Here is a 13333-nt window from a genome sequence, read left to right as displayed (position 1 = left end):
TTTGTGGGTATGGTGGGTTTTCATTGAGGAATCTTTGGGTTTTTAGATGTGATGCTTTGCTGTTGGTTTGCCGTGGGTCTGATTGAGGAGGAGCTGGTAGAAGAGAAAGGCAGGGAAGAGATGGCAGAGCATTGTGAAAGGGAAAGACAGAGCATCGGGAGGCAGACATCGTGAAAGGGTGTCTTTTATTGCGTTTTTTTTTTTATGTTTTTTTTTTTTTAATATTGTGCTGATGTGGAAATTTGTGAAAGCTTCAAAAGCTTCGGTTTTATATATATATATATATATATATTGATTAGAGTGAAGATTAAAAGTGTTCTCAAGTACTTCTAATCTTTGTTTTTGAAATTCACCACACCAAGGTACACTCTTGTGTTCTTATATTCTAAAATTTACATAGTACATGTTATCGATTGCGAATGAAGTAGATCCATTAATTTTCCGCTGTATATGTTTTGTATACGATACAAACATGTATTATTCCATTAGCATAACCTTGTTTGGTATTCTATTACACTGTAATTATCTATTTAGTTAGCTTTTTTTTGGATAACATCAAATGTTTAGATGATAGCCAAATTTGAAATATAAAAATTTATTGGGATGAATGATTTTGTTGTAAATTGAATGGTTTGGCCTGAGTGCTAATTTTGAAATTTCGGCCTTTAATTATGCAGCCTTCAACAGAAAATTGTGCAGCCGTACCCATTTCCTATGAAATTCAATTACTTCACCTTTTTGAAAATCAATGACACACTTACATGTAATATTTATCGAACAAATAATATTACAACTAGTTCGTTGGCGTGTGGCTGATCACTTGACAAATTATTGCTATATATTATCTCCTTTCCTTCATATATTATCTTGGCTATATTTTTTTTCAATACATTTTCACCACGACATTCTACTCAAATTCAGAAAAAGAGATTATCTTCATTTTGCCTCTTGAAATAAAAGGTTATTATAGACATACTATTTAGCACCCATAATTTAATCTTAGAAGAGGGAAAAATCATCATTTCATATATCCAAAAGCATGATTGTATACATAAATAATAGCATAGATAGATTGGATATAATTATCTATTTAGATTTTGCTTGATTATTGGTAAACAAGCACCATCCATTTAAATCTAAGAATTAGTAGAAGAATCCTACGCCACCATTATCAATTTCACTTCCTATTCGAATCATTATTTACTCACCTATCCAGTTTCTTCTATTCTTAGTCTATTCTAGTCTAATTATTGATTAGTTAAGGAAGCCAAAAACAAATTAGACCAAAATGCTATCCCTATCTCTAATAGAAAGGATTATCTAGAAAAACTTAAATATTTTTATTTTTGTTAATTATTCAAGCAGATAGGTTTTTAATTTCCTCCAATATTTCACATGAAAAATTATATACATAATTGATAAATTTTTTTTTTTTATAAGTCAATGATTAAGTTGGAACGACTTAAACCCGATATGGTGTCAATTGAACCAAGAGATAGTTTATAAGCTTTAATCACATGAAAGGGGTATTCAAAGTATTTTTTTTTTTTTAATTTTTTATGAGCGATGAACTTCATAATAAATGTATGCATGCATGCATCATGCAGCAATATTTTTATGTATGAGTTATTAACCACACACACAAAAAAAAAAAAAAAAAAAAAAAAAAAGTTGAGGCGATGAGGATAGTTAAATATATATTAATATTAATAGTTTTTAAATTTTGATATGAATTATCATTTTTGTTTGAACTTTGAATTGACTCAATTGAGTGATCGTCTATTTGTCTTTGTTGGTGGTGTCTGAATTTTTCAAACCGGATGTGGCCCAGTAATTTACTAGTTTGTGCTCCTTAAGTTATGTTTTTAATACTTGTGTAACTATTTGGCAACAGATTAATTGGATAGAAAATTCTTCACTCTCCCTTTTTTTTTTCACTTCTTTACTTTTTATATCATGTATAGCTAAATGATAAGTTGTATCATTTAAATTTTTTTAGTTAGAACATCAAACAAAATTTTTTGTAGTTAGTCTAAAACTTTGGAAGTGATGTGTGCTAAGAACTTGGCCTTTTTTTTTTTAGTTTTTTTTTTTTAATAATTGGACATAGTTCTTAAAGGTTGAGAGATTGTGAAAGAGGAAGATGGTAGATAATTTTGACTAAACTTTCATTTAGCTTTTCTAATTCTCTATTTGTCTTTTTTCAGAAAAGCCGATTTAACTAAAAGATAAGGTTGTTTTAAAAACTTCTTAATTCAATGACTTTATACTAACTTTTTTACATTTATGTTCTATTTCAAAGTAGAATTTTTTCAAACATAAAATATTTTACATGTAAAATATTTTATTGAAAATATTTTCATTTTTCAGTGTTTGATTGTCTACATGAAAATGATAAGAAATGTAAAATTAAAAAAGTTTCCTAATCTCACAACCCATTAAATCCAAGCAACCACCACTAAATCAGTAAAAAGTAAAAACCAACCCACCACCAATACACCGACCACCCAAACAACCACTGTAGTGGCTTAAACCCAACACACTGACCACTTAAATCCACCTATTGGAAAGGGAAAAGATTAAAAAAAAAAAAATGGCCAACCACCCACTGCAACCCACAACAGTCACTACCACAAACCATTTTATCTATCCACAAAAACCCACAACCCAACTACCACCAAGACCGACAAAACATCCCAGCCATCCACCACAACCCACAAACCTAGCCACCCATGACCCATAAACCATCCAAAAACCCAAATTGGTAAAGCCATGTGGCAGTAAAAGGAAAAAAAAAAAAAAAAGAACTGAGATTAAAAGCATGAACCGCCGATAATGGAGGTGGCCAAGAAATAGTGGGGCTAACGACGACAATGGAGGAAAAAAAAAAAAAAAAACTCAGGGAGGTGAATCGATGGGTGGTGTTGACAGCGGTGGAGATGCAGTCAATGATGAGTGGCACTGACAAGTGGATTAATGGCCGGTGATGAGTGGCATCTAGAAGTGGATCGATGCCCGGTGGTCTGGTTTGTGGAAGATAAACTATGCTCTAATATTAAGAAAGGACACTATATCGAGACAGTAGGAAAAGACATGTGAGTGACTTTTGTAAAATATTTTACAATTGGTTGGCCTGATTTTACACTTTGACTAGAAAATATTTTACAATTAACCATATTTTTCATCAAACACAAACATAGTAAAATGTGTAAAATATTTTCCTGAAAATATTTTACTTCAAAACAAACGGAGCGTTATTGTCAAATAAAAACAATTCAATTTTGCAAATCTAATACTATAAAACATAATATACATTTTTTTTTATAGGAACATAATATACATTTTGAAACATTCTAAGGATTGAAACTGAAACTCTAACACACACAACCAATTTAGGATAAACATCCCTATATATATATATATATATATTTTTTTTTTTTAGAAAACATTAATACTTATTAGAACACAAACACGAAAGTCAAAAGTAATATACAAAGTTTTTTAAACAGATTTATAATACATTACAAAACCAGAGTACTACTACAAAAGGGTCTAACCTTTGTAGTGGTACCCCAGGCTATTACTACAACGGTTGAACCTAGAAAATTCAAAGCAAAATCAATTCCTCCAAATCAACCTCAACAAACCCCCCCCCCCCCCCCCCCCACCCCCTTTTTTTTTTGTCCTTGGCGCTATGTGAATCGGCTCCCACTGTTCCCTTAGGTAGCTCAAATAGAGTTACCTTGGATTTGTTTTTTTGAACTCTTGCGATTTTAGGGAGTTGCAAATAGCTTTGAGTCATCCTTGGAATTTTCCGAACTGTGGAATGTAGCAATGTGATTTTGATGTATTTTGATTTGGTGAATGGATGGATGTTGGGTTGATTTGTGATTCACGATGGTGGCTCTTGATGAATAGAAAACGATGGTTTTTTTTTTTTTTTTTTTTCCTCTTTGGCAGTGTGAAAGATTAAGGATGACTGGTGTGTTGTGGAGGTTGATTTAGGTTTTGATTTGTGGAGATTGATTTAGGATTTATATTTCTGGGTTCAAGTTCTTGTTCGTGTTGAAGATTGTTATGGATCTGAATTAACGTCTTATTTTTTTGTTTTCATTATTATTTTTATTTATTTAAAATTGAAAATTAATTTTTTTTTAAATTCAAATGCTGATGTGGCATTTTTTAATGTCAATAAAAAAATATTTTGTTATTATTTTAGTTGCCACGTAGGCGTTTTCCGTTAGTGATTTAACGATATGAACCAAATTGACTGCAAGTTGAAAATAGCAGAAACCAAATTGACTACTACCAAATTGTAGGGACCAAAATGATGTTTTCGCCTAATAAGAGTTTACATCTGAATAATATAGACTAAATATTGTACTGCTTAATTAAATTTGGCATGTCCTAAATGCTTATTTATTTTAATTATTAATACTGCTACATTTTAGTTATATATATAGATCATGTCAAACCTAACAAAACTTGAGTTCGATGCCCTTGACATATCGAGCAAGAATTATCTATCATGGTTCTTGGATGCTAAGATCCAGTTGGATGCAATGACCCTCAAAGATGCCATTAAAGATGACAACCAAGCATCCCAATAGGATCGGGCAAATGCAATGATCTTAATTTATTCATCATGATGTCCATGAAGAACTAAAAATTGAGTACCTCACAGTAAAAGATCCCCTAGTTCTGTAGAAATATCTAAGGGAGAGATACAAGCACCATACAACTGTAATCCTCCCAATAACTCATTATGACTGGTTGAATCTAAGGTTGCAAGATTTCAAAAATGCGAGTGAGTATAACTCAACACTATTAAAAATCAGCTCACAATTGAAATTATGTGGTGAAAAATACTGATGAAGACATGTTAGAAAAACGTTTATTACATTTCATGTCTTGTTTGTGCTCTTGCAATAGCAATAATGAGAGTGTAAGTTCCAGAAGTATTCTAAATTTATATCATGTCTTTTAGTGGCTGAACAAAATAATAAGCTTTTATTGAGAAATCACCAATCTCGCCTGACTAGCTTCACACCATTCCTTGAAGTGAATGGAATATTATTTGAAAGAAATGGAGAAAATAAAAGTCAAGGCTGTAGACGTGGTAAGAATAATCAATATAGGAGGAGACATACTCATAATCCTTTAAAGGAGCATAACACACCTCATAACAAAAACTAGAATCAACCCAATCCAATACATGCAGGTCTATTAAGTGAGGCGAGTCGAGTTAGGTGGATTAGATAGATAATTCAGCATATTGGGTTGAATAGCGGTTGCATAGCATATATATATATATATATATATATATATATATACACACATTTTGTTATATTGCAAAACTCTCCCTCACATATTCACTTGCTTTATTTTTCTCATCTCTCATCTCTCACTCTTTCTTTTTATTTTTTATTTTTCACATTTCTCTTTCTTAATAACTCCAGCCGCTCTCTCTAAGTTTTTGTTATTATTCCTACTCCATGTACATGTCTAATTTTAGATTTTAAGATATTTTTCTTTTTAGTGGGATAAGTTTTTCAACCATTCTAATAAAAAAAAAATGTAGCATTTGTAATTATATTTAATAAAAATTGCAATTTTTCTTTTCTTTTCTTATTTGTGAGAGCAAAAAACTATCTAATTGAATTGAAATAATTTCATTTATTTAATTGAATTTGTTAACCCACCCAACTCACTCAATCCACCAAGTTGAAACCATTAAGATTTTTGACTGACCCACCGATTTAATAGATTGGTGAGTTAGCAACAGATTGAAATTTTCCGGGTTGGTTAAAAATATTGCCCTCCACGTGCGCAACCTGACCTGCACAAACCCTACCTTGGATGCAAGCCTTAGACTAAGAACCAACTCATGTAAATTTGACCTGCGCAAACCCTACCTTGGATGCAAGCCTTAGACTAAGAACCAACTCATGTAAATTTTTGTGTTCACTAAGTAATTGTTTGTTCTATTTTTTTCTGTTTCTATTTTTGCATTTTTTTTCCTATTTCTATTTTGCATAAAGCCAGTGGCCCACTATTATTTGATAAAACCATTAAAAATATATAAATAGCATTTTCAGGTTTGCTTTTGGTTCTTTGTTCAAGGCTTCAAGCAGCTAATTGTTCCAATAAGCAACAACCACCGGACTTTTCTTTTCTTTTTTTTTGGGATAATTAAATAGTTTTGGAACGAGAAGTTTGAACTTAGACGTAAGACACCAAAAAATGCCACTTAGATGTCTCTATTGAAGATACCAGAAAATGCTAGTTAAATTACAGAACTCTTGGCCCAATAACCACAAGATCTATTAGGTTGAGTGATTATTTATATAGTTTGGATTCTTTTGGGATGACAACAAACGTAGAATGATTTTAGTTTGTAGCGTATAAAGATGCATGCTTTGTGATCACTTGAGGAGGTTAACCCATGTTTCCCTTTTCTATTATAAAAACAGCTGTCCAACCTCGAAATTAAGAGGACCCATTAGGCCTTCACCATTCGAACAGATGCTCATGGACCTAGCCTAAAACCAAGCTCTTCTCAGTTCTCACCCCCAATGGAAAATGACAAGATCGAACAAGACAAAGGGCCCAAACCAACATTCTAATCGCTGACGTGGTCCATTTAAGGTTCCCCCAGGAAGCCTATGCGAATTCGAAGCTGAATTCCTCCTCCTTTTTTCCACTTCAGTGCAACTCAAAGTAAATGCGAAATAACAATAATTATAGGCCCTTGAGGGGACAAGATTCACCAACCTGTACCTTCAACCACTAGAAGGAACGAATTGGTGTAAGGGTCTTCCCCATTTTTTGGGGAACTAGACATCAACTGATCAACTCACCTCTTTTGGTGGAAGGCACTTCCTACTATTACACCAAGGCATGACCTCTAACTTAAAGTCAAGACTCCATGACATAAATTATGCATACGAAGGTTAGACAATGAAAACAACCTGCCCAAAAACTATAGAAAATCTTCTAGCTTGATAAATATTCAGAAGTTGCATGGAAATCACACCAAGGTAGCAAAATTTTACATCCATTATACCTAACATGAAAAGCACATCAAATACAAGAAATTTGAGACATCATAATCTCATATTGTAAAGGGCATGATGTAGCCATTAAATTTGTAACATCATCACAAACTAGAATGTTCCAAAGCACCAGTCATGCATGAGCCCGCGCGCGCACACACACACACACACAGAGGTCCAACTATGACAAGCATGATTTATAAAGAAATATAATTAACAAGCCAAGGGCCTCCATTTAAGCATAAGAATTTTATGGTAGCAAAAAAAAAGTGTCTACACTCTTTTATATATATATATATATATATAAGACCCTAAATAAATTGATTGAGAACTTCCAAGAGCAAAAGATCAAAACCTCAAAATATCTCACTTCATAGGACCATTACCTTTGAAAGTTGTTAGCAGGTTTTAACCTTTTCTTCCTCAGCCTCTCAGCTATGGCAAATGCCAATTCAAGTGACTGTGAAGCATTCAGCCTGGGGTCACAGTGTGTGTGATAGCGGGAATTCAATTCTTCAAAGGTCACTGCCTTCGACCCTCCAATGCACTCCGTCACATTCTGCCCAGTCATCTCCAAATGAACTCCCCCAGGATGGCTTCCTTCTTGTGCATGAACATCAAAGAAAGCCCTCAACTCAGCCTGAGACAAAAGAGAAGTATCATTACAGACAAGCAATGCCTTTGTGAAAAGAAATTAGAAGGGTAGAATTCAAAGAAGAAAAGGTCAATAGATTTCGACTAAGATAGAGTCTGGGAGAGGAAGCAGTTAAAGTAAGGATCATGCACTTATGCTGCTAGTGAATGATTGTTCCATTTTCAATCGTAAAGTGAAGATTGAGGGAAGTAGAGCAAAACTCCCTTCTGGGGTATTCTGAAGGTGTAACCTGGGTCCAGAAGCTGAGAATTGTTGAGTTCTTACCCTGATACTATCGAACGGTCGTGTCTTGAGACCAGAAGGAGCCTTTATTGTGTTCCCATGCATGGGATCACTAACCCAAGTGACAATAAGCCCAGCCTGGCGCACAGCTTTAATCAGATGGGGAAGCTTTACCCGCATATTATCTGCCCCCATTCGAGTTATTATTGTCAGCCTTCCAGGTTTGTTGTGAGGGTTGAGAGTTTCACACAATTTCACAAGCTCCTTTGGATCCATTTTGTCACTCACCTGCATGACCAAGTCCAGACATCAACAACCCAGAGAAGAGAATGTAGAAAAATATTATCGTTGAAATTTTAATCTCATGTGTGAAATTACAGAGAACTTAATAATTGACTTTTCAACAATTAAGGAGGTGTTTGGTACATGCACTAAAAAACTGAAAACATGTGTTTGAAAACATGTGAGGAAATACGTGTAGATGAAAAAGTCTATGGAAATAAGTGTAATGTTGTTAAAAAACTGAAAACATGTGTTTAAGTGGGTGTACCAAACAGGGCCTAAAACCTCGAAGTACATAAATCTTGAGCACCATTTGAGTGAAAGCAACTGAGCCCACTCAATCACTTCAAGACCCCCTATACAAGAAAACCTTAAACTTACCAAGATTCTTCACAAAAAGATCAATGACATGCACCAATGTCCATAATAAGAATCCAAAGAATAGCTCAGAGTATCACACACAAAAGACATGAGACAGTTAGTCTCCTTAAATCTTTTGGACACACGTCATACTTATACACATTAAATTATCAAGTAAATCAAGTAAAACAGGGGTTTTATGACTTTTACATAGATCTAAAGTTAAGCATTATTTCTAATAATTTGAGTAGTGTGTGATTTAACCTGGAAATCCCCCTTGTTCTCACCATTGAAGTTTATAGACAATAATATCTTCGGAGCAACATTTTTATTAGATTAAAATTATATAACTTGAGGTTGCCTTTGTAGATTCTCATGAATACAACTGCCATGCTTATCTCCTTATAAGTGCAACTGCCATTTACCTTTATACCAAGAGGATTAGATACACCCCGGAGGAATTCAACATGTGCTCCATCTAACTGCCGAGTCCTCTCACCAACCCAAAGCATGTGAGCAGAACAATCATAATAACACCCAGTTGTTGAATCCACCCTCGTCATGGCTTGCTCATATGGTAAATGAAGACATTCATGAGATGTCCAAAACTCAACAGTGTTCATCATGGGATGATTTACAGTAACCCCAGCAGCAGCCATGAACCCCAGAGCTTCATCCACTCTTTGCGCAAGTTCCATGTACCTTTCCTCAACGAAGTAAGGTTCAGTAAGTATGATACAAAAAGAAACCAACCTGGGTAAATTTGATTACTCAAAGCATTCATTTTCATGCAACTCTCTCGCTAATAAAGAGTATCAGACCACAAAATAATAACTATTTTTATGAAATCCACTGCTTGAGTTGAAACATAAGGTTATTGACTAAAATAATCAGAATAACTATAGATAAGAAATTGAGGCACAACAGAAAAATTGCATTGCATGGAGGACCGGAGGTGTTATAAATAAAATACCTGTCTCCCTGTTCACTGTGAACCACAAAATCAAGATTCCACTGTGAGACTCTCTGCATGGCAGCATACCCTCCAGTGGCAAATGCTCTAAGGAGATTCAGCGTGCCAACAGATTGGAGGTATGCTCTGATCAACCTTTGCGGATCAGGTATTCTAGATTTCTCATTAAAAGCATCACCATTGATATTGTCTCCCCGATAACTAGGGAGCTTCACACCATCTTTAATCTCAAAAGCATCTGACCTAGGTTTTGCAAATTGGCCTGCCATCCTTCCTACCTGTCATGAAGTAAACAAAGTGAAGCAAATTTCACTTAAATGTCTTGTAGTTACACATGGCATTATATACGTGATTTTAGCACACAAGGCTTTGCACATTTTGTTATGGTACACTAAGCTTTAAACGTTAAACAAATGCAGCAACTTTCAGTCAGAATTTGATCACTCAATCCCAAATCTGGAGTTTGTCAACTACATGTAAGCAAGGTGCACACACAAAAGATCATGGAAAAAAATATTAGAACTAAGAGTTGACTTTGTATAATAAAATTAACCACAAATCATTACATATTAACGAGAACCCAAATTACTAGTTTGGTAAACAATCAAGGGAGAACTACATGGTCAGGCACTAATAAAAAAGTTGTTAGCAACTCATGAGGAAAATGTATTAATTTATACATGAAATAAGTTAAGGATAGTGTATTAAACCGTGGCCAAAACCTGGCAAGTGGTAAGGACGCCATATCCATAAGAATCAAAAAGGCTAAAAGATAGAGTGTTTGCCAAAAAAAAAACTGAGACAAAAAGCAAAACTTTTTTCAAACACACGCTTTATATGTTAAAATAAAAACTAAACAAACATGCATTAAGCAACTCAGACCCACATATCCATCTTTCAAAATTCCCAATTATGAAGCATCTAGCACTCAAAAGAACGAACAAAACGCATTCCTAATCCTCGGCACACAACAAATACACACTCGAATTCCCAAAATTTTAAAGCATGCAAGTAACAACAAAAGACCCACCCAAATCATCTAACGAAAAAACCCAAAAAAGAAACGAAAGACAGAGAGAGAGAACCGGACCGAACCTTAATGACAGGTATTTGTGCCCCGTAGGTGAGGACGATACCCATTTGCAACAAAACCCGGAAAGTGTCTCTGATGTTATCGGCACTGAACTCCTTGAAGCTCTCGGCACAGTCACCACCTTGAAGCAAAAAGGCCTCACCCAATGCGGCCTGAGCCAGCCGCTCCTCGAGGTTGCGGGCCTCGCCGGCGAACACGATGGGAGGGAAGGACTCGAGGGTATTGAGGACCAACCGGAGCTCTTCCGGGTCCGGGTAGTCCGGGAGCTGGAGGGCCTTCTTGGACGTCCATGAGTGTGGGGCCCAGCTTTCTGAGGAAGAAATGTCAGAGACTGACACAGAAGGTATGGTGGTGGTGGTGGTGGTGGTGGTGGGTTTTGGAGTGGTGACGTGGAGGAAGTGGGGTTTGGTGGTGGGAGTAGTGGTGTGAGAATGAGAGAGAAGTGGGGTTATAGAAACAGAGCCTCTGAGAATGTGAGTCAGAGACATCTTTTTCTTTTTGAGTCAGAGATGAGAGACGAGGATGGATTGGAATGTAGCTGCGTTTGTGTGCGGAGTGTGGAATGAGTCGCGCGCTATTTTGGGATACAAACAACACCTTTGTTCTTAACTTCTTATCGATATTGCTTTGGAAATGCTATCGAGTGATAGAAAGGACGTAATCGATTAATAATCTATTTTAAGAAAGTCTTGACATAATTTTTATGAAAAATAAAAAAATTATCAAAATAATAATATTTTTTATAAAAGTTTTCTTTAATTGAATTGTTAATCAATATTTTAAGAGTATTCGTTATCATTTCACTTGTTAGCATTACTCATATTTAAATTACTTATAGAAACAAAAAAAAACAAAAAAAAAAACAGAAACAAAAAAAACAAAAAATACAAAAACAAAAAAAGTTGATAAAAAATAAAATATAATAACAATATTAGAAAAAAAATGATAAAATTTGCTAACAACTGTCTTTAGGGTATTGGTTAACAATTCAATTAAAGAGAGTTTTTATGAGGAAAAAAAAACAATTAATGTTTTGACAACTTTTTTCATTTTTCATAAAAGTAATGTCAAAATCTTCCTAAAATGGATTATTAACTGTAGGGGTATTGGGCCCAAGAATTCATTATCTATGTTTATATTGGGCCTGAGGTCCAAACCGAGGATAAGGGTTCGCCCGAGAAGGGTAAACATTGTCAAAGGAACCCATGTTAGTAAATGAAAAAGTCAACTTTGACCATAATGGCCCAGGAGGTTGGGCCGAGGATGAATGCCTCCTTGACCAGCCCAAGCCGAGGTCTGTAGAGGTGGTCTGCCGTCCGGAGGAATGTTCTAGGAAATTCTGTTGACACGAGTAAGCATTGCAGAAAAAAAAGACAAGGAAGAGTCCTAAAATATCTAAGGAAAAAGCTGCTACCACACATTGAATGTTTTGCAGCTAACTTTCTGGCTGCATTAATATGGAGAAGACTCCTGAATAATGCTGCGTTGGCTACCCAACGCACAAAGGGCCTGAGAGAGTGTCTAATGGGACAAGCACTCAAGTAGAAACTTGGATGGACTACAAGTGAAAGGCCAAGATCGTCTAAAGAGAACTATATAATGGAAGAGATCCTTTATGAAGAGGAGATCAGAAGTTTGTAAGAGAAAACACTGTAACAGCTTGAATCATATCCGTAACCATTTCCAATCAATATATACTAGAACATACCTCCTCAGATTGTGCCAATGACAAAATTTACTCAGATAACTCCAGTCCATTTCTGTTTAATTATCTTTGAAATTCCATTCTAACCGTTGTCCCATTCATTAGAACCTAGTTTACCAACTCACTCTCTACAAATTCATTGTATTGGACTCATTAGGCTTGAATCCAATCATACTTTGGGCCAAGGATCCAAGCGCGTCCTTACATTAACCAATACTCTAAGGACACTCGTTAGCATTTCCCTTTAATATATAATAAAAGTTTGAGCTTAAAAATCGTGCTTTATTATGGATTTTTTTTTTTTTTTTTTAAAGAAGGAGGCTGTAATCTTATTACTAAAAGATAGTCAAATCAGTTAAGATTACAGCGTGTAGGTGAGATGGAACATCTTTCATCTACACCTCAAAATTTTTAACATGTTTAGCAATGTGATGAGCAGCAGAATTGCCATGTCTTTTAATTTGAGAAAAACTACAAACAACAAAGGAACCTGCAGAGGCGAGAGGAACCAACAAAGGAACCTGCAAAGGCTTTCGCCTCTTCAATCAGATGACCATAATCAACTAGAGAAACCTCGTAGCTCACTAATTTTTGCTAAAGAATTGAGTACTTTTTAGTGCTCTGAGGGTGATGTTGAGGTAATTATCAAGGCCATCTTAGCTGGAGTCACAATGAATCTGAAGTATGGTCATGTGATACACGATGTTCTTGTGCTAGCTAATGGTTTTCGTTCTTGTAAGTTCTCTCATGTTAAACATATAGGCAATTCAGTTGCCCATTTTTTAACAAGAAAAGCAGTTTCTAGCAATGAGCTTCAGGTTTGAATTGAATCATCTCCTAACAATATAGCTCCTCTGGTCATTTGTGACTCATTGTAAGCTGTTATTTCTTTTTTGCAATAAACTTGAACCTCGGGTTTGGACTCTAAAAATATATATATTTATATTTTTGATATTTAAATCATCTATTTTAGTATTGATTTTATTTA

General features: G+C 34.9%; 1 protein-coding gene across 1 annotated transcript; it reads right to left on the bottom strand.

Moving 5' to 3' along the window:
* Window positions 1–7041: 7041 nt before the first annotated feature.
* On the bottom strand, window positions 7042–11257 carry LOC115972404 (phospho-2-dehydro-3-deoxyheptonate aldolase 2, chloroplastic-like). Its single transcript, XM_031092685.1, has 5 exons — window positions 10643–11257; window positions 9548–9825; window positions 9000–9276; window positions 7975–8220; window positions 7042–7695 (listed from the first exon to the last, which is right to left on the bottom strand). Exons 1-5 carry the CDS (start codon window positions 11126–11128, stop codon window positions 7438–7440), a joined length of 1545 nt encoding a protein of 514 aa, XP_030948545.1. The 5' UTR covers window positions 11129–11257; the 3' UTR covers window positions 7042–7437.
* Between the last annotated feature and the right edge of the window lie 2076 nt (window positions 11258–13333).

This window comes from Quercus lobata, chromosome 12 (assembly GCF_001633185.2).
Source record: "Quercus lobata isolate SW786 chromosome 12, ValleyOak3.0 Primary Assembly, whole genome shotgun sequence".
NCBI classification, from domain to species: Eukaryota; Viridiplantae; Streptophyta; class Magnoliopsida; order Fagales; family Fagaceae; genus Quercus; species Quercus lobata.
The sequence above is the reverse complement of the archived record's forward strand: the minus strand, read 5'-3'. Positions and strand labels throughout refer to the sequence as shown.

What these genes read in the sequence shown, in the direction of transcription:
- LOC115972404 (XM_031092685.1), bottom strand. Translation starts at nt 11,128, where the DNA reads ATGTCTCTGACTCACATTCTCAGAGGCTCTGTTTCTATAACCCCACTT. An exon ending in CACAAATACCTGTCATTAAG is followed by an intron (nt 9,826 to 10,642) that starts GTTCGGTCCGGT and finishes ACTTCATGACAG; the next exon opens with GTAGGAAGGATGGCAGGCCA. An exon ending in GACCGTTCGATAGTATCAGG is followed by an intron (nt 7,696 to 7,974) that starts GTAAGAACTCAA and finishes CTTTTGTCTCAG; the next exon opens with GCTGAGTTGAGGGCTTTCTT.